We start from the raw sequence: 21,918 nt of genomic DNA on the forward strand, positions 1-21,918 counted from the left end.
AGCACGACTATGCATAACAATAGAGGATGGTCAGTAGCGTCTTGAGTGAAAATAATGCAGTTGTATGAGTTCTCATCTGGTACTGGTGTGATAAAACCAGAACCCTAAAAGCCTCTTGACCGACGTGCAAACTCATGGTTGCGTGCAATTATCTTGCCTGATCTCGCTTCATTATCTCGCTTCATCTTCTTTGGGCATCCTCATCGTAACACGGTCATCATGAGGTCAGGAAGAACCGCAATGAAATTATTTCAATGTTTAAAGAATTGGAAAGCAACGTTTGCATAGTATTTTTTGGGACACGAGTGCACATCAGACATATCGAATTGCATTCTGAATACGAGCGAGGGATGTCCTTCTGATATCAAATAATTTTGATTTTTGGAAATTCACAATGTAACACAAATTTTATGACATACTATTAAAAATTGATATTTTTGATATTTAACAGTCCTCGATGTAAACTTTACAAATCTAATTATTTGTACTTAAAGTGCATGTAGCTGGGAGGAAAAGCCGATGATCATTTTAAATGTTTAACCATATCACGAATTTCAAAAAATAAATTATTTGATATCAGAAGGATATTCTTCGTATTCAGAATCCAATTCGATGTCTGATGTGCTCTCATGTCCCAGAAAAAATACTGTGCAAATGTTGCTATCCGTGCCCTTTAAGTGTATTTAACTGGGAGGAAAGGCCGTCTATGCATTTTTTCCCAAAAAGACATACTGATTATTGGGGTCTTTTGGGGGAAAATGTATATCTTCATTACAAAAGGTCAAAATTTTCAAATGATGGACGGCTTTTTCTCCCAGCTATAAACATTTTAGGTACAAATCATTACATTTACAAAGATTACTTCGAGGACTGTTCAATGTCATAAACATAAATTTTAATAATTTACCACAAAATCTGTATTATATCTGAAATTCCCCCCCCCCCAAAAAAATTTTTATATCAGAAGGCCATTCCTCGTATTCAGAATGCAATTTGATGTGTCTGCAAAAAAACACACCTGCATAACGTTGCTATCCCTTAAGACTGTAGCAGCTAACCTCGGATGAAATATTTAGATCCACTTTTAACAGAAAATTGTGTTTGATCTATTACGGTCCCGAATAGTTCACACAAAGTTCCAGCGGCTTCGAATGTAAATGATGAACACTCAACGGTTCTTGTACACTCCTTTGCACATCGCAGCTTTGAGTTGACGTTGTGGGTAGATAAGCGGGGAGACGTGGAAGAGATAATGACGTCATCTTGATCTAGGATAAATCCTTGTAATACGCATTTTAGACCGTTGCAAGTATCTGATTTAAAGGAATAAAAGATAATGACAAAATAAGGGAAGGGTATCAAAACAAATTATGATTACATATTTTTATAAAACTTTATAACCTAGTATGTGAGCTTAAATGCATATCACACTCTCTTTCTATGACAATAAAATTGTCAATTTCAGCAGTTTCCGTACCTTTTGTTGTAGTAGACGGTTTTGTTGTCGGCAACGTCGTGGTAGGTGGTTTCGTCGTTGGCAACGTCGTAGTAGGTGGTTTCGTCGTTGGCAACGTCGTAGTAGGTGGTTTTGTCGTCGGCAACGTCGTAGTAGGTGGTTTTGTCGTCGGCAACGACGTGGTAGGTGGTTTTGTCGTCGGCAACGTCGTGGTAGGTGGTTTTGTCGTCGGCAACGTCGTGGTAGGTGGTTTTGTCGTCGGCAACGTCGTGGTAGGTGGTTTTGTTGTCGGCAATATCGTGGTAGGTGGTTTTGTCGTCGGTGATTTAGTTGTTGGTATTGTTAAAGGTTCTGTTAAGTAGACACAATTGTATATAGGTCAGTTTTGAATTATCGGAAAAAATTGTGACCTTCAAAATCGACATTGTTCAAATACTTAAAGATCATTAAAATTAGATAATCCACTTCTTCGATACTTTAAAATTCATAAGTTCATAACAGGATATGTGTAATATTATTGGCTACTCACGTTGTGTGCGTTTGCAAATGATGCCGAAATTGTCATGACACGACACATCCTGCCATCTGCCACCATCTAACACACCCATAACAAGGCAATTGTTGGATTCACCACCATCCGGCTGTACATTAGCTTGGTCAAAATTGAGGAAGACACCATGACAGTTAGACTCGTCATTGTATGTCCACACATTTTCTGAAACTTGATCATTTTGGGCTAGCCAATATCCTGAACTGTATAACAAAATAAACCGATTTTAGTGTATTGTCGAATGAAATTTTAGAGAGAATAAATTCAATAATGATAACAAATGTACTAATATTAACTTTGTTCGTAACACAAAAGTTATCTTCGAATTTAAGTAGAAACAAAATCAGAAAATCAGAATTGATTCTGTGGCTTTTTGATTTCTTACACTACACGGTTGACGCGATGATGTGAGACTTGGCGCAATAGCGTCAACTTACTGGATCTATATATTTAAACATTATTCAAGGAACCAAATTTAAATATTGCAACAAGACAGGAAATTATGAATGCGGTTGGTTATATTTTGTTACAAGTATACCTATATAATATTCACATAATGTCTTGTGATACGTCATTTTGTGCAGTAAAACATGGCCCAATCAAATTCTGGGCATATTCCGAATTCTGATCCTTGTACACTTGAATGGTGCAAAGATGGATCTAAATTAAAGTCGATGTTAAAATCTGTGGAGTGTGCACTGGAATTAGCCGCATAACTATTTGATGTTACTGTGCAAAACTATGTGTTTTGCAAGAGTAAATAACTTACAACGTACTGAACTGTGTAACAGTGACGTAACTAGGGGGCGGGCAACGTGCCCCGGGCGCCACCCTTAGGGGGGGGCGCCAAATTGACCAATTCATCATCGATTCTGCGCCCCTCCAAGCGATGAAAGTCAAAAGTCAATTTCATCACAAAATCAATACGCTGGCGAAGTTATGTAATAATCGGATTAACTGCCATAGCAATAGGTGAAAACAATTTTTGAATATACCTCGCACACCGACATCGCCTGGCTAATAATTACTTGGTACAGCAGAGATACTAAAATAAATACCCGGGATCGATACACGTGAATGTGCTATGCACGATTTGATATTCAGACGATAAATTTTGGATACCGGGGTAAAAAAGGATGAATATCTCCCGCAATTGATTTAGTATAAAGAATCCAGATTTGGTTCCTTGTACTTGAATATATATGTTCAACGGATATGATAGTCGTTAACTAGCGTCTTGAGAAAGAAGTGTGCGTCTTGAACTCAAAAAGTTACAAATATATTCTGATTTTATATGTGCCGAGCTATAGCGCAGCGCGTAGTAGGCTAGCTGCACTCACTCCCGTGGAGGCAGTATAAAAGTCGATGACCATTGACCTCAATGGCGTATACATGATCACTCACACGCAGAGAGGTCAATTACCAGGCTATTGTCAGTAGCCTTAGTCATGTCCCTCGGCTCATTATGCGTCTCAAAGGTCGAAACAAAATGGCCATGCGTGGCTGTTTTCTGCCATGAAGATATCGGGGCGATGACACTGTGCCTCGCTGCACTGAGTCGTTCACGCAGACGCGGTACCTCTGCATTGAACCATATCCTGCTGATCACTCACACCTGTAAGATTAGTATCTTTGAAAAGACCGGTATTGTACTCAATCTATGATTTGCAGACATACACAGGTGATTAGTTCAACCTGCTTGTAGTGCCGCGTGATATATTCAAAATAGTTTTCACCTATTGCTATGGTAGTTAATCCGATTTATTACGTAACTTCGCCAGCGTATTGAAAGAACATTTTCAGACCGATATCATAGATGAACTCCTGGATGGGGGCAGCTTTAATTAGCATGAGGCCGCATTGATATGTAAATAGCGTATTGTTATTTAAATTTGTGCCCAGACGTATTGAGGGCGACAGGCATGTAATCCAGACGGAGAATGGCTGCATATGCCGGGCATGTCAATTTGCTGAGTGAAGGCTGATAATCACCTTTCTGTATAGGTAATAAGCTAGTATATTTTGTGTACCAGTTGGTAATAACAAAAAATTAGTATCATATTAAATATATTAAATGTATAAACTTTGAAAGTTACATGAATTTGAAGAGCAGAGCTTCGAAATCTAGCTAAGTCAGGTGATGTAAAATTCTGCTGCGTGACCCCCTCTGCGTGGTAGAATTATATTCATAAAACATTGAATTTAACAGATATCATGGGCAGCCAACCACGATGATCAGCATTTAAAATATATGTTAATTAACAAAGATAAATAATAAAGAGTACAAATGGCAATTAACTAGTAAACAAGCCTGAAATCTTAAAATGTTGCCACGTGATTTCCCGAACACATGATATGTCAACATGTGACCACTATTCAGATTTACCGTAAATATTTGGAGTATGCTTGCACATCATGCACATACACTGTGCATTTCTTTACCTCCGTATAAAATCAATAATTCATGCTGGGAGCCAAGTAACATTGTCTGCTCAGTGCAGATTGGTATTTTATTTTACTTGAGAGCATAATAGAAATACATAAGACGAATCATGGCGCCATGATGGAAGGTCAGGTCGGGTATCAAAGGTTATTATAACTCAAATACTACTTGTATTTCCCACCTTGCCTCTGTCACATATTTCCTTCATATTATTGACAGCAAGTCCTAATTTTGACTTTGCTATTGCAAAATGTCATTTCATATCAAATTAGTAGACTTTCTTTGAAAAAACATATCACTGGTGTCTGATGGGAATACCCGTCCGCCATTTCATTAAACTGGATCGTTTTCGCCTGGTTTGTGCCCAGATGTATTGGAGGCGCGCTATACTCTCATTGAACAGGCAAAGTTCGCAAAACTAACAACGTTGTTATTTGCCAAACTCAATTAACATGATCCAAGGGATCGAACATGAATTATTCATAACGAGCTATAACGGATCGATAACTGGCCTCACTTTCTAGCATAGATGAACTCCTGGATGGGGCAGCTTTAATTAGCATGAGGCCGCATTGATATGTAAATAGCGTATTGTTATTTAAATTTGCGCCCAGACGTATTGAGGGCGACAGTCATGTTATCCAGACGGAGAATGGCTGCATATGCCGGGCATGTCAATTTGCTGAGTGAAGGCTGATAATCACCTTTCTGTATAGGTAATAAGCTAGTATATTTCGTGTACCACATTTGAATTTGGATTTGGAAGATACCTTCTCTTAAATAACAGTATTGCGAACCACCAGCATACATAACTCGATGTAGAGAGTCTTACCTATTCAGAGGAAATATTGCAATTACACACCTTATTGCCTTTTAACAATAACCATTGACACTAGCACATATCAGAGAAGATGTAAGAAAAGGATGGAGAACAGAATTATATCCTTGAGATAATCCCGTAGGTAATCCTGTTGCACCTATCATAGTCCTTTATTCTCAAGTGGTGGGTTAACCAACAGTTAACAATGAGAGGAAATTCCTGAACCTAGTTCAGTTGGGGATGATTTGAAGTGACCGCCAATTATGACCATTTGATATTTAATACCAGCAATGTGAAAAAAAAAAAAAATAATGTAGTGCCAAAATAATGTACCCTTTTACGGAAGGAGCAAAGTTTAACAAGTTATAACTCCGCTACTGAAGTACGAATGTCAGCGGCGAATGTCAGGTTATTATTTCCCAGTCTTTAAAAAAAATTGCAGGCAGAGGTGGGAATCGATCTCGGTACCTCCCGGTTAAACAGCACTGTGAAAGACCACTAGACCAACTAAATATCTGTTGTGAGATGTGTGACATTAATCTTTGATATTGCTTAATGGAACAAATCGCGGAATTAAATCAGTAATAAAAAAAAAGATTCTTATATAGCGGTCAAATTAGATAAAGGGGAAATATTTGTCCCTGCTCGAAAGAAAATATAGGTTAGAAAATTATCAAATAAATTTAAATTACAAATTGAGATTTTATATTTCTTTCTTTCACGAGGCGACATTATCACAGACGAACACTGTATAAGCTAAAAACTCGACGCTCATCACTAGATGCTGTCATTTAGCTCAATGGTAGAGCATCAGACTGCTGATATCAATATCGTTGGTTCGAGTCCTCCTGCCAGCAATGGTTATATTTATGATTTTAATGCTACGCTAAAATTTGTTCAATTTTTTTCGTTTATTTATTTATTTATTTATTTATTTATTTATTTATTTATTTATTTATTTATTTATTTATTTATTTATTTGTTTTTGTTTATTTATGTAAATAATTTGATATATTTGAAAGAGGTATTTGAGCAATTTTATAATCCTATGGGGTCATTTTGAACCCCCACCCTCCCAACTTGCCAAACGCACAACACCTATGAGTTTGCATCATACATGTCATCATTAGTCACGATTATGCACTTTCAGTTTCCCACGCGTTTGAACGGGAATTGGATTGCGTACTTTTTCGATGTCTAGTGAGCAAATTTTTTCATTATTTTGAGAAAATGATGTCAAATTTTCTATTCTATATTGTTTGGTAATAATGTCTTTTGCCAATAATATGTTTAAAGTTGTAATTTTGTGTTTTTGATCGCAAAGATCGGATATTTTCGTTCCCGATTCGAATTCTGAACCCTTCGCAAGGGTGCCGATTTCGGCAGAACTTTGACGATAATTTTGCCTTTTTGGAAAAATGCTTTCGATCCTTAATTTTGTTTCAACCGAGTCTTAAATTATCAAGCACAATACAGTTGGTACCACATTTACATACATTGATGAAATTTTAAAGATTTTTTTTCAAGTTTCTAACCGGCGCAAATCGTTAAGTGTGTATTTCCCATTGACATCCAAAATGGCGTAAGCCAGTCCTCAATATACATAGGTACGGCGTATATAGGACTGGCAAGCGAGTCTATGTCACACACCGTCATCATCCCTATATCTTCGTGTTAAAAATTGCCGTGGTAGTACGATAAATCCTCACGTTTTTCAACAACTACGCATGGTGATTTTGTTCGAGATAGGCCGTGCGACTCAGGCTATGCATACAATTTGAGATTTTGAGAGCCGGCCACACTGTTTCTATTCTATGTTTTACGATTTTCGCATGATCAGTATATGGCTGGCCGTAACCGCCACAACGTGGAGCTGCTACGCGTAGCTTACTTTTCGCTTCGCGGAGCTAAATTGACCAATCATGTTAGATCTTTTCATTACGCGGAGCCAGTTGATGCATCATCGTTCCAGAGAGAGAAAACTCTTGCCAAAATTAATGTTTACTATGTGGATTTTAAATGAATCGAATGTAAATAAACCACCAACAGTTGTACAGGATCAATACCATTGTTTGATTAGTGTATAGTCAATGTTACCTTGCATGCATGTGCCATGTGTGTGGCGTGTTTGTTTGTTTGTCTACTGTGTCAGGCCAGGATCACTGACACCCACGGTACTGATACTGTCATACTATCACGGTGATCATATTGTTGAATGTTGTTGACTTTAAAATAATCATGATGCAGTCATGTCTACAGTAGAATTCACCACGACCTTTGAAGGACTTAAACCCCATTAAAAGCTATTAAACCAAGATAACACTCAATGAAAACAGCTCAACTATGTTACATCAGATCTTCTCTGGTTAAATACACACTGCACTTGTGTCTGTTTTACCTGTGCAATGAACAATGAGCTGGTATTATAGTTTCAGTTGGGTGAATGATTATAAAGCGAACGCAAGGTAACAATACTGTCTGAGCTTTTGTTTACGAAATGAGACAATAGTCTGCTTATTGTTAACCAGCGTTCTTGAAAATGAGAAGCATAATGGTTTGCAGACTTAACACGGTTTAGAAATAATTTGTTCATATTTGTTGGTGTTATCTGTCATTTACATATCCTTCCTAAAACAGAAAAGTACCAATATTTCCAAACACCTAAATTAGCTAAAAATTTAGGAAATGTTACAAAACTATATTTTCTAGAATTTCAGAGAATACTTTAAATATTGACTGGTTATTTTTTACACAGTGACGTCATATAGGCAATGGCATAATACTTCTAACATACACTAGGTCACGCGTCAATGGTGAGCGCACTGAGTATTGTGTATAGGAAAACGGGCAGTACCGTAACTACAGTATGTATGGCCTACTACTAGTATATAAAGTAAATCCGAACTGGTTTGCTGAAGGTCGAATTCCGCAGCCCACGCCGCGCAAGATGTACAAATCAGCTCCCGGCGATACACTGCAGATCGCAGAATTGTGTGCATGGTTTACCACCACTCTGCCTAGCTATATAGTTGTGTACAATACTGTATGAGTTTCATGTGAGTGCATGTCCATCTTAATAATAAGTCGGTTCGTACTTTTCATAAATTACTTTTTGAATCATAACTATCGTGACCGAGGATATCTTGCAACTACGTGAAGCTCGTCTGGCAAATTCTTAATGACTAAATTCGCTTCACGTAATGAGTAAGTCGTACTTGATTGGTCAGTTTTACCTCCGAGTAATGAAAAACTCTAACATGATTGGTCAATTTGGCTCCACGGAACAAAAAGTCAGCTACGCGTAGCAGCTCCACGTTGTGGCGGTTGCGGCCTACCATAGCAGTATCCCATATGATATTTCTATTGTAAGAAAATTTTATTTGTTGTCACGTAAATCACAGGTTTCGTTTAAATGTACTAACTGGAAATTAAATGTACTAATTAGTGAGGACCGGTATTTTGCTGTGGTTATGTTTAACTGCAATTTGCGGGTAAAAAATTTGAAATCCTGGGTAAAAATTGTGATCATATTCAACTCTTTGAGAAATAATAATATAAAGGAATGCATGTAGAATCCAGCTGCAATACAATGTACATTATTGACACACTATCACGCTCTTTATCTTCGTCTTAAATAGAATAATCGATTTCAATCGAATTGAATGCATGAGTTTGTAGTTGACTACTGAGCGACCTAAGCGATCGATTGCTAGCCAATCAGATAGAACTCCTTTTCTTGCGTTCAGTGAAATACCACTCGCCTGTCGCTCACTACCACTCGCCCGTCGCTCACCAACGGAGTATTAAATTTATATTTATCGTATAGGACGTCGACGGTGTGTGTCATCATCATAAAAATTTGAAATTCAGGTCCCACAAAAATACAGTAATTGTGCAAAAGAGGACATAAATAATTTCTTTCTGCAACCATAATGGGCCGCAATATATCACTAACCGCATAGTCCGAGGCAAGGTTCATTATTGTCAGGGTTAGGGTCTTAGGGTTAGGGTCTTATGGTTAGGGTTAGGGGTTAGGGGTTAGGATTAGGGGTTAGGGTTAGGGTTAGGGTTAGGGTTAGGGTTAGGGTTAGGGGTTAGGGGTTAGGGGTTAGGGTTAGGGTTAGGGTAAGGGTTAGGGTTAGGATTATATTCGTATTTATTATACTAGTAATAGTATATTGTGTGTATGCAGTTTATTCCGTAATCAATAAGTATCATAAACAAACACCTTTCTGGCACAGCGAATCATAGCACAGTCGTGTAGGCATTAGACTATGGATACAAAGGTTGTGGGTTCGAACCCCAGGTAAACCGTTATAGAATTTTAATTCTATTGATTTCTTTTTTATTTTTTTAAGTAAGAGGATAATAATAATGGTAATAAACTCGTGTTATATCTAGCCTCATAGGCCTATTAATTACATGTATGTACTATGTGTTATCGCATTGTGGCCCATTATGGTTGCAGAAAGAAATAACGCACGCCGGCAACTAGACTACTATAAAAAAAATAGTATCAAATCTTTCCTGCTCAATCAATATAATACTTGCAAATAGATCATAGTTTACTAATCTAATCCTGTAATATAGACCTGTTATATCACCTGTATTTGCATGTAGAGTCTATACATGGTTTGTTATGGTAGGGATTAGTGTCCGATCTCTGTAATGTAATGTAAATGAAGCATATTGATATGCAGGAAGAATCGATCAGGGCGCTATCTATTAGGGAAAGATAAACACTATTCAAAATATCAATAGACAAGAAGAAAGGGATGTAGATATTTGTAATTGAGTCATGCATGATTTATCAGAAGGTTCTTTCCAATTCCCAAACGTAATGAGTTGGTTATAACAAAAAATTAGTATCATATTAAATAATATTAAATGTATAAACTTTGAAATTTACATGAATTTGAAGAGCAGAGCTTCGAAATGTAGCTAAGTCAGGTGATGTGAAATTCTGCTGCGTGACCCCCTCTGCGTGGCAGAATTATATTCATAAAACATTGAATTTAACAGATATCATGGGTAGCCAACCACGATTTATCAGCATTTAAAATATATGTTAATTAACAAAGATAAATAATAAAGAGTACAAATGGCAATTAACTAGTAAACAAGCCAGAAATCTTAAAATGTTGCCACGTGATTTCCCGAACACATGATATGTTAACATGTGACCACTAGTCAGATTTACCGTAAATATTTGGAGTATGCTTGCACATCATGCACATACACTGTGCATTTCTTTACTTCCGTATAAAATCAATAATTCATGCGGGGAGCCAAGTAACATTGTCTGCTCAGAGCAGATTGGTATTTTATTTTACTTGAGAGCATAATAGAAATACATAAAGACGAATAAGGCGCCATGATGGAAGGTCAGGTCGGGTATCAAAGGTTATTATAACTTAAATACTACTTGTATTTCCCACCTTGCCTCTGTCACATATTTCCTTCATATTATTGACAGCAAGTCCTAATTTTGACTTTGCTATTGCAAAATGTCATTTCATATCAAATTAGTAGACTTTCTTTGAAAAAACATATCACTGGTGCCTGATGGGAATACCCGTCCGCCATTTCATTAAACTGGATCGTTTTCGCCTGTTTTGTGCCCAGATGTATTGGGGGCGCGCTATACTCTCATTGAACAGGCAAAGTTCGCAAAACTAACAACGTTGTTATTTGCCAAACTCAATTAACATGATCCAAGGGGTCGAACATGAATTATTCATAACGAGCTATAACGGATCGATAACTGGCCTCACTTTCTAGCTAGTAAACCAGCTAAATTTTTCATAGATTTTGCGTTGCTAATAGAACAACCGTGAATTTAGTGTCACCCCCCTTGTTTCTAGCTAGTAAACCAGCTGAAATTTTCATAGATTTTGCGTTGCTAATAGAACAACCGTGAATTTAGTGTCACCCCCTTGCCGATATTCAACTTCTAGTAACCAAAATTAATTAGTGGTAGGCCTTATTTGTCCAAAATTTTGCGCAAGATTGGGGGGGGGCACATTATGTAGATATTCTCGGGTGGGAGGGGGCGCCAATTTTGTTTCTTGCCTCGGGCGCTACCAACCCTAGTTACGCCACTGCCGTGTAAGTGTAGTGGATGGTGCTAGCGAGGACTACAGTATTACAACACACTGACTGAGCTGAGCCATAAACAAGTGAAGATGATTAGTAGGGTAATGGTGTGTTCCAGTCAAGCTAAATAATTTCAGCTCTTTTGCCTAAAATTTACGTCTCGGTCTTGCAATATTGGAAATGATTTATTTAGAGCCTGCAATTATGCAGTACCATACAAAATGTCAAGAAGTACAAGCCAAAATATGTTAATAATGGTAGTCATTTTGAAAACAAAAAGTTAGTCATCAAAAAATTTAACTTTCTTGAAACTTTTTTTGTAATCCTATTATAAACATGGGTGTTGATACCGGTTTCAGTAACTCTGAATTTAAGATAAACATTGTAGAATGAATTATGTCGTTGCCTTTTGTTAGTGGCGGTCATTTAGAGCGCTAAAAAAATAAATACTATACCTTTATATAATATGCTTTATTTGCAGTCTTTTGCATCATAAACATGGGTATTTACCACCATTTTAAGCTTGGTGTGTGGCTGACAACTTCAGATAACAGCCAAAAATATGTTGATAATGGCAGCTATTTTGATATCCAAGATGACTGCCAAACGAAATGACGTATAACCTTGTATATGTCTTTATTGTAATCAGAAACATGGGTATTGCCACCATTTTCAGCTTTCATGGAACTCAGAAGCCAAGTTATAGTCCAAAATATGTAGTAAATGGTGGCCATTTTAAAATTCAAGATGGCCGCCAAGGGGCTAGGAGAACAAAATGGTTACAATTTGATTTGAGTTCCTGGAACCCTTGTCTATTATTTAAGACCAAAATCTCAAAATGTTACACACAAATCACATAGGGTACTACACTAATGTGGCCAGACGTAAATGAGATGTAGGCCTATGTTATCTGCAGAATGTTTTTCCCGCTTACATTTTTTTTTTAAATGGAAGAGTATACTCACATATCCGGATGCGTAGTTCTATATTTTAAATAGATCTGGGAATTCTCTTCTTCGTCTTTTATATTCACTGGAGCCCATCCGTACTTGGTACAATGTTCAACCATCGCCGAGTAAGATGCTACGCTAGTTGACATGCGATAACACCTACTAGGATCTGTAGGATGGCTGAAAGCAGCCGGACTGTAAGTTGTGCAATCTGAAAATCACCAAACGATTGAGTGATTAGAGAGAATTGATCCAGAGTTTAAAGAGCACTTTAATTAAAAAGATTTCAGTATGAAAGTCCGGAACACCACAACATTTACATGATTGTATATATCAGTATGAGTTGACACTTTGCGTTCCAACAAGACTTCTGTTGAGACACATATGCATAAATAGAACAACGAACATGGACCATTTTTACTTATAACTGATGAACAATTTACTCTTGTGTATAGGCAAGAATAAAAGACACACAAGCAGATGATTTTGCTTGAGCTAGCTGTGCTACATTGCATTCACTCAACGTCCATTCAGGAGTGGTCCGAGTGAAAACAATATCAGCATTATTTTATGTGGCTTCGTTGCTTTTTTTTTTTTAAAGACAATAATTGATATAACATACCTGGGTATTGTAACGATGTGTCAGCTACACTTACGATTGGAGCTGTTATATACTCTGTATCAATGGCAACATGTAAAATATTATCAGCAATAATTATTAAGCGTCACAAATTTCGGGGAATTTCCCATAGCTTGATGCTTTAATAATTTATGTAATATACATTTGTTATCATAATATATAGAATGGTCAGTGCATGGTCTAATGTTATTTTGGAAACCCCCATTACTAAAATAAGGCAATGTGACAGAATGGTCTATTAATAGATTGTGGGTTTTGTGAGTATAAAATTTGAAAGCAATTTAGTTTGCTCTTAGCAGAATATGAAGAGAGTTTGTAGGCTATCTACATGTATATATGCATTGGTCGCCGTACTTCAAAAGAGGTACATTTGAACCAGTTTGCATAGCCAATAATGTGCTATTTTAAAACAGCAAGTAAGGAGATTTTGAGTACACGAAGGTGCTCCTCCTCCCCAAAGGATTAAAATTCTTCTGTCGACTTGCTGGAGTCTGGTTTATTCAGTGTACTTCGGTTATATCTATAAATGCGCTTTTATAAATGCGCACGTGACCCATGGGCACGACATACCAAGACCAGCAAGTGTGACCAAATCCTCATGCATTGACCACTATACAGAAAGGGATAGGAACTCTGTAGATAAATATCATCAAATTTAAGTATTAATTGAATTACAAAATTATTACACAATTTGCAATTCCGAATTTGTAATATGTTTTCAAAAACAAAATTTTGAAAGTATTTGACGACGGACAAAAATATTCAACGACGGAAACGTTTACAATATAATCACAAAGTTGAAGAAAATAGACAATTTTGCTGCACAGCAGTCTCATGTTGTTCCGCCTTTGCATTCAAATGTATAGAAAGACCACTCGCTATGTAGAAGGTCACTTCGAGACTTACTGTCTATAAGCTGTTATGGCGCATTTATATATATAACCGAAGTACACTGTTATTAACAACACATATGTCAATAAAGTGGATCAATGCAGAAAGAAGCCTGTTTCCTGGAGCAAGAGTGTGACTGGTGAAAGAAGCATCATTTTTGGAAATTGTCATCTGTGCAAGGAATTGATTATTTGGAGAAAGCAGCACCATTTCTGTGCGAGGATTTTATACGCAAAGGATAAATGCAAGTGTACAATGGACTTCGCTGAACAGTGATTTTTGCAGGACAAGTGAACAAGGATTTATACATCAGCCATCCAGAACATTGTAACAGAACATTTTAATCAACAAGAAGAGGACTGCTGGTTATGTACAGATTATTTAAAAGTGTGATTGTATTGTTTATTATTCATGTATCAATCATATTTTACTTTAAAAGACCAGATATTGTTAACTTAATCAAACAATGTATTAGTTTTGTGCATTCGTGTGAATTTGGGTAAAAGGTGATTTTGACCTTGAGTCATTACGGCTCGTTACAACATAATAATGCATAACTCGCAAACGTAAAATCGGAATCAACTGAAATTAAAATAAAAAAACTTCCTGAAACCAAAGGTTTTTGACCTATAACCTCTTGAAAAACGAAGTTTAACATAAATTGATCGTTGTTGGTAGTTTTTCCTATGGTGATATATGTGTCGGAAAACAGTTTTGAACATTTGGTGTGTCATAGACCGTCCGGTTGGCTTATTCTGCACATCACCCAATCAAATCAGGTCTTTCATTAGTCTGAAAACGGAATAAACCAAAATATATAAAATACAATGTTTTCAGTTAGGGTTAGGGTTTAGGTTTAGGGTTTAGGATTAGGATTAGGGTTAGGGTTTAGGGTTAGGTTTAGGGCCCAGTATCACCATAGAATATATTTTCTACTTTTTAAAACTATTACCCCATAATTTCCCTCATTCTTCAAGCCCTGCCCTCTTTCGGGGGCTAATTTATAGTTTAAGCTTGTTGGATATCCATCTTTTGCGGTTAGTGGTTCATTGTTTAATAAAATACAATGTTTTCAGTTAGCGCTGTTGAAAAGTAGGATCGCAATTGAATTGAATTGTTTTCCGACACATAATACCACCATATTTGGCATCAAATTCGACTGAAAAGGGTCGGAAATGTGGTTGCTATGGTAACTGATCAACCTGTGACTTCTGCAACTATCCTGAAACTGTGGTACCAAGGTGGTGTTTTACTAAGATGTACGCTTCTCCGTTGGTTCACATATTTAGTTCACAAATTTTTCATCCTGTTTTAGAGGCATACAATAAGATCGTTTCTCATCTTGATAAAGGCCACCATACATTTTCCTGGACCTCTCCAAGGCTTTCGATACGATCAATCACGATATTTTCATTAAGAAGTTTCAAGATTATGGAGTTCGTGGGAAGGCCTTGGAGCTACCTTACAAACAGAAAACAATAATGTTGTGTTCAATAATTGTAAATCTTATCAAAGTACTGTTCAATGCGGTGTTCCTCAAGGTTCGGTATTGGGTCCCATTCTTTTTCTTAATGATATTGTATAATCTTCAAAAGATTTGTCTTTTTTATTTATTTATGCAGATCATATATCAATGCTATTTTGTCCAATCCGGACCTCGATGAACTTATTAGTTAATAATGAATTAATTAATATTTCTGCATGGTTCAAAGCTGATAGGTTGTTCCTTAATGGTAAAAAAAAACCCGAATTGTATTATTTAAAAAAATCGCCATAGTAATTGTACTTATCACAATACACATATTGTTATTGATGGCATTGAACTTGTTTAACTCATACTGAATTTTTGGGTGTTATTCTTGATGAATCTCTTACATGGTATGGTCACAATTCTTATGTTACCAATATTGTTTCAAGGTATAGTGTAATTCTGTTTCGTCTTAAGCATATGCTTTATTATAATACGTTATTTACCTTGTACAATACATTAGTTCTACTGTAATATAATTTGGGCAGATTCCAACAATTATAATTTGAATTCTATTTTTGTTAAACAAAAGGGAATTCAACGTGGTTGGCCCACACATCACCTTTATTTTCTCAGCTAAATACTTTTTGATATTCATAAGCTTATCAAAGCTTTATTTATGTATAATTTCAGTATTAACAATATGTCTTCTAATTTTGCAACTTATTTTGTTAAAAATATGGCCATCCATAGTTATTCCACACGTTCATTGCATTTGTTTCGTCCTGCAATATTCAAATATGATTTGACCAGAAACACTATTAGGAGGCAGGGTCCATTGCTCAGAAATTATATCCTCGACGTAATTAAAATGGAGGCTTGTCTCCTAATTCTTTTAAACGCAACTATAAAGATTATTTAATTTCTTTATATTTATTGTAAATTTATTGTTTAAATTTATTGTATCCACAATTGTATCTTTGTATCATTATATTATAAGTTGTACTGTAAGTTAACATACATACTCGACGTCTTTGTCTGTCTGCACTAGTCATGCAGTCTGCCGTTTGCACCCCGTCCTGGACTATTGTATGTAGGCGTCTTTTTGTTTTTGCACTGATGAGGGCAATCACGTCTTTCGAGCTTTGCTCTTGTGATTGTCCTGCCATCCTTTTCTCGATATTTTGTTATCTTATTGTGATATGATGTTAGTGAAATAAAATTTAACTTGAAAACTTGAACTTGAACGTAAGTAGCATTATAGGTTGAGGCCCTGTAATACCAGGCTTTAAATCAGAGTATGAGACAACCCCATGAAGTTGAGGTTCTCCTATATCTATAATCCATTAAGCGTGTTTGTGTACTCTATTTGATTCAGGTTTTGTTATCCAATCTACCATTAAATAAGCCAAAATACCAGAGGTAAGATTTACCGCCAGCTTTTTGGTACTGCGATGGGCAGCCCTGTATCCCCGATTGCAGCCAATATATTCACGGAGGCTCTGGAAGAGCAGGCAATTGCTACGGCACCCCTAGACTGTAGACCTAAGCTATGGTTGCGTTATGTGAATGACGTGTTGGAAGTTATAAACAAAGACAGTGTCCAGCGTCTTACCGATCATATCAACCAGTGGAAAAATCGGGTTCAATAAAATTCACCTTTGAGCAAGAATCTCAAGGCAGCCTTTCATTTCTGGATACGTTGATTGTGAAAACAGAAGATGGCACCGTAAAGTTACTGGTCTACCGCAAGCCAACACATACAGACCAGTACCTCAACTATCAGTCTCATCACCCTCTGCATCAAAAACTTGGTGTGATACGCACATTGTATAACAGGAAAGACAGTGTTGTGACAGAAGAGGAGGATAAAGTGGAAGAAGAGAAGAAAGTGCAAGAAGCCCTCAGAACATGCGGCTATCCTGATTGGACCTTTAAAAAGGTCAAAGACCAGATACAAAGCGTCAAGCCCGATAAAACCAGGAGTAAAGGCATGTAAAGGGTGTCACAGAAAGAGTGTCTAGAGTTATGAAAAATTACACCATTTCTACTGCGATGAAACCGCACAACACTCTCAGAAAACAACTGGTAACACCCGAAAGACAAACGCGACCCAAATAACACCACTGATGCAGTATATAAGATTCCCTGTATGAACTGCGAATTGTCCTACATAGGTGAAACTGGCAGAACGTTTGGCACGAGACTTGAAGAACATAAAAGTGAGGCGGAGAAAGTTAGTAAAACGGTAACCACCAGAGCAGGTAGAAAGGAATCGTTAACAACTACACACAAGTCAGCCATTACTGATCATGTCGTCGACAAGAATCACGTCATAGGATGGGGGAAGCTGAGGTCATCGGCACAGAGCAAAATAGATACACTCGCTGGATAAAGGAGGCTATAGAAATAAGACAGAGGAGGGGCACCACCATGAACAGAGATGAAGGACAGTACCAACTCTCTCACATTTTTGATGAGTTGCTGACTCAGGGATCAAGAAAATCCCTTGAAGGAAAACAGACTGGCAACTCCAAGATCAACGCTGGAACTACTTCTAGCGTCGGTTGCCAATATCAGTCACTACCCATCAAGTTTTGATAAAGAAAACAGGTGTTGTTGAAACGTACACAAGTAAGTGAACATTCTGGATCAGATACAAAGAACTTTGTTAACCAGTTTACTATACCGATCCTGATGAATCTGTTCAATCATCAGAGGGTATTGTTTTCTCAACACACACACACAAATTGTGTGTGCACACACAATAAAGGATGATCACTGTATCGTGTGTTGATCAGAATTGGATAAATCTTATGTCCTTGCTATTCCATTATGATTTCTGCTTCAAATTCTGATTCTCTTGATCTATTTAAACGAACAGACAAATCAGTTGTCATAAATCAAAATACATGTATTAGGAGTGCTTGGAATGTTAGAATTGATCAGCTTTTAATTGTCACCTCAACACAGTACAGTAGTAGTAGTATATCCCTTGGTTCATATGTCATAGTATTCCTAGACATGCTTTTCAATTCTGATGACTTATCCTTCACTTTAGGGCAATTTATAAACAATTTCAATATTTTTACACTTTTGCTGGGATCGCTGAATGTGCCTTTAAGAAACAAACGAGAATCTTAAATAATAGTCAAATCTATTTGAAGAATGTCAAAAAAATGATATACATAAATTTAAACTCACCGGTACTCGTTTGGCAGATTGTATAATAGGTATCTGTGCAGGCTTGATCGTCAAATCCAGGGTCATTAATATAGAATACTACGCAGTCTTGGTCGGTGTTGGTGTCGCCATCTGGTTGAAGTTTACGCCAATGCAAATAGACTCCAGATGTGGCACAGTCCGAGTAAGTATTCGCATATTTCAAACGTGCTCCACATCGCGGTCATTTTGACCTAACCAAAATGGTTCAATACTGTCAACAATAAGATAATGAATACCAATGTAAAAGGGGTTTCATTGAACGTCAAAGGAAATCTCCGGCAATTACAACATTATGCCTTATAATTATGTTAGAAAATTGATTATCAAGCACGAATCACATGGTTCTATTTAAAACAAACCCATCTTTACCATTAAAAAAAATTTAATAAAGATAGCCGCCATTCATCACGCGATATTCAAAATTCCCGGGCTCCGACTGTCTAGGGCAATGACGTTTTGGTTATTTGTGTTCAATTATCTTCAGCCGAACGTCATTGGACAATTTCGGAGCCCGGGAAATTTGAATATCGCGCGTTGAGAGACGGATGTTTTTATTCGTTTTTATGGTCAATATAAGTTTGTTTTGAATAAAACCATGTGATTCGTGCTTGATAATTAGTTTTCTAACATATACATTAATAGAAAAGGCATAATGCTGTGATTGCTGGAGACTTTCTACAGAAATCCCGGACGTCCCGGGTGGAAGTACGAAATCCCGGATGTCCCGGGTGGAAGTACGAAATTTTGTAGTAGCTTTGTCATACATTAGAAAGGACAAGAGTGCAACAAGCAAATAATCAAATTAAAATCACCACCATCAATCACTAGAGAAGAAAAAAGAGAAGAAAAAAGAAAAGACCCCGCGTGTTCAGTCACAATGGTTACTTGTGTAAGAAAAGAGGCCGTTTTAAAAGTTGCACCTGAGTCCATAGCAGTCAGGTTTTCTTTAACAAACACATGAATAGACCTGGCTGACTGTATTGTTTGAGTGTTCAATCCTATGGACTCAGATGCAACTTTTAACACTGTTTAAAACGGTCTCCTTATTTACATAAATGAACCATGAACACAATGACGTGTGACGCTATAATCTGGTCCATATTTGTAAAACAAATACAGCTATACCATACCTTTTTACAGTTTGGCATTTCATGAAATATTTTTCGATTTATTATAAAAAAAGTATTTAGGGGGAACTTATAAGTTGTGGACCCTATATTATGTCATACATTCTTACCTGGTTGACGCAAATACGTTCAGTAGATAAGTTTCCTCTACAAAATCCCTTACTTCAAGTACCGACCATGCATAATCACCAGCAACGATCTCAGAGCAAAGAGTGTTTGCCTGTTCCCATGTTCTTGCGATCTTATCTGGTAGGACATAACAGGTGCTTGGATAGTCTGGATTCCCAAAGGCACCAGTATATAGAGTAGAGCAGTCCAGAGATGAAACTGTAAGAATGGGCAAAATAAAATTCAATCATTATACACAATCTGATATGAAATTAACTTATTATTATTATCAAAAGAAAGTGATGTGAAAGAGAAAACTAACTTTTATCAAATTTCCAAAGAAAATGAAGAAATCTGAAAATGTACAAAAATATACTTACCTATTCGTAACTCACAAGTATAAAAAATAAGACCAAGTAGCCAATTTATTCCTCTGATTTTCCTGTGCTCCATTTCTCCGTTCAATGTTTACAAATGGAGTTTTAAAAAACAATAATTCAAATTCTATCTTCATCAAATTAATTGCAAAGTCGGTAATCGATAACGTTGCGTGCTTCTAGATAGTCGATGACACACGTTTTCATCCATGAAACAACTAGAAATTGCGGGAAATATTAATTAATATATGAGGGGGTGGACATGGACAAAAAGTGTTTTCTCCACGCATCAGTGAATTTCATAGTACATTCGCATAAAAGCTATATAAATACAAGTACACTACAAAATCGACCAGAATTGCAGTGAATTCTAAATTTGTTGTATTAAAAAGGCATAATATAAAATGTAGTCGAATTCAGTGCCAAAAAGGAACAAGGGTTCTTACTGGACATGAGGGATCGGTGCATGTGATGCAGATTCGGGATGCATTTTCAACCATTCAGTTCAGACTCGGGGTGCATTTTCAGCCATTTTGGTTTATTGATGGCCCTTAATTTGAAAATGTTTTATGAAAGTTTTTTTTTTAATTTTCCCAAAACTTTTAATTGTTTTGAAGCAAAATTGGTATGTTTTTCGCCAAATTTGGTTTAAAGTCGTGCAGTTTTTTAGATTCCCAGGCCGCACATTCCCACCCACAAAATAAATGTAGAGAACCTCCGGTCAAGAAAGTGTGCTTATGACCTCAATAAATAAGAACAACTTTATTGTTTGAAAACAAACGACGGATATCAAAAAATCGATTATTTAAAATTGTTTTACTAAATTAATTATCGATTAGGGCAATGTTATTAATTAAATACCTTTATGACCTAGATAAACATAGGACCTAATCCATAACTATAAAGAGATTTGCAATTAATTATAAAGATAATCGATGTTGCCAAAATCGATAGATTTTATCGTGTTATCATGATAGCAACCAACATAACATTTAAAAAAAAAATCGATTATGACAACATGCATTTTGTTTTCGTTTAGAAGAAAAGAGATATAGAAAATAAATTTATCAGTGGTATAAAACATGATGTCGGCTGAATCAGGATATTTTTCTGTGTGATTTAGAGCTTTTGCTTTAGTGACAGTCAACTTACTGAGAAGCATCCCAAAATTCATCTGCTTCAATTTCTAAAGTCTGCACAAAAAGTAACGCAGCTGTTATAAATACGCCTATAGCTTCAGAACTAATCATTGTTTCCACAATATTTCTACATATAGAAAGAAGGATAATTTATTTACACGTATTGTGATACCCCATTTGTCAAATGTCGTTCAATATTAACAACACAGTAGTGCTTTTAAAGAATAATACCCAAATTTAAAAGTTGTAGTTTACAGCGATCAATGGTTACGCGATCAATGGTTATTACGCAAGCATTGTGGCACGTAAAACCCTCCATTTATCTTCGCGCTGACTTTAAATAGCTGCAACTTTTAAATTCGGGAATCTTTCTTTATAAACACGACTGTGTTGTTAATAAAAAATATTGAACGGAATTGAACAAATATGGTATCAAAATGCGCGTAAATTAAATCATCCTTCCTTCATTGTTAAAATATTGTGAACACAATTATTAGTTCCGACGCTATAAGCGTATTTATAATAGCTGCGTTACTTTTTGTGCAGTCTTTATAATTGAGCCATTGGCAACTGAAGAGATATTGATCACACCCTGCTAAGTGTATTACGGTAAAGTGGACCAAACTAA

General features: G+C 36.5%; 1 protein-coding gene across 1 annotated transcript; it reads right to left on the minus strand.

Annotated features, from left to right (window-relative positions):
- Window positions 1–967: 967 nt before the first annotated feature.
- On the minus strand, window positions 968–18,711 carry LOC140154317 (uncharacterized). Its single transcript, XM_072176890.1, has 6 exons — window positions 18,519–18,711; window positions 12,938–12,991; window positions 12,331–12,526; window positions 1,986–2,209; window positions 1,478–1,807; window positions 968–1,313 (listed from the first exon to the last, which is right to left on the minus strand). The coding sequence occupies exons 3-6, from the start codon at window positions 12,462–12,464 to the stop codon at window positions 1,054–1,056; spliced, it is 948 nt and encodes a 315-aa protein (XP_072032991.1). The 5' UTR covers window positions 12,465–12,526; window positions 12,938–12,991; window positions 18,519–18,711; the 3' UTR covers window positions 968–1,053.
- Window positions 18,712–21,918: the final 3,207 nt, after the last annotated feature.

This window comes from Amphiura filiformis, chromosome 6 (genome assembly GCF_039555335.1).
Source record: "Amphiura filiformis chromosome 6, Afil_fr2py, whole genome shotgun sequence".
Lineage (NCBI taxonomy): Eukaryota > Metazoa > Echinodermata > Ophiuroidea > Amphilepidida > Amphiuridae > Amphiura > Amphiura filiformis.

What these genes read in the sequence shown, in the direction of transcription:
- LOC140154317 (XM_072176890.1), bottom strand. Translation starts at nt 12,464, where the DNA reads ATGTCAACTAGCGTAGCATCTTACTCGGCGATGGTTGAACATTGTACC. An exon ending in CATTTGCAAACGCACACAAC is followed by an intron (nt 1,808 to 1,985) that starts GTGAGTAGCCAA and finishes TCTACTTAACAG; the next exon opens with AACCTTTAACAATACCAACA. An exon ending in ACCGTCTACTACAACAAAAG is followed by an intron (nt 1,314 to 1,477) that starts GTACGGAAACTG and finishes CCTTTAAATCAG; the next exon opens with ATACTTGCAACGGTCTAAAA.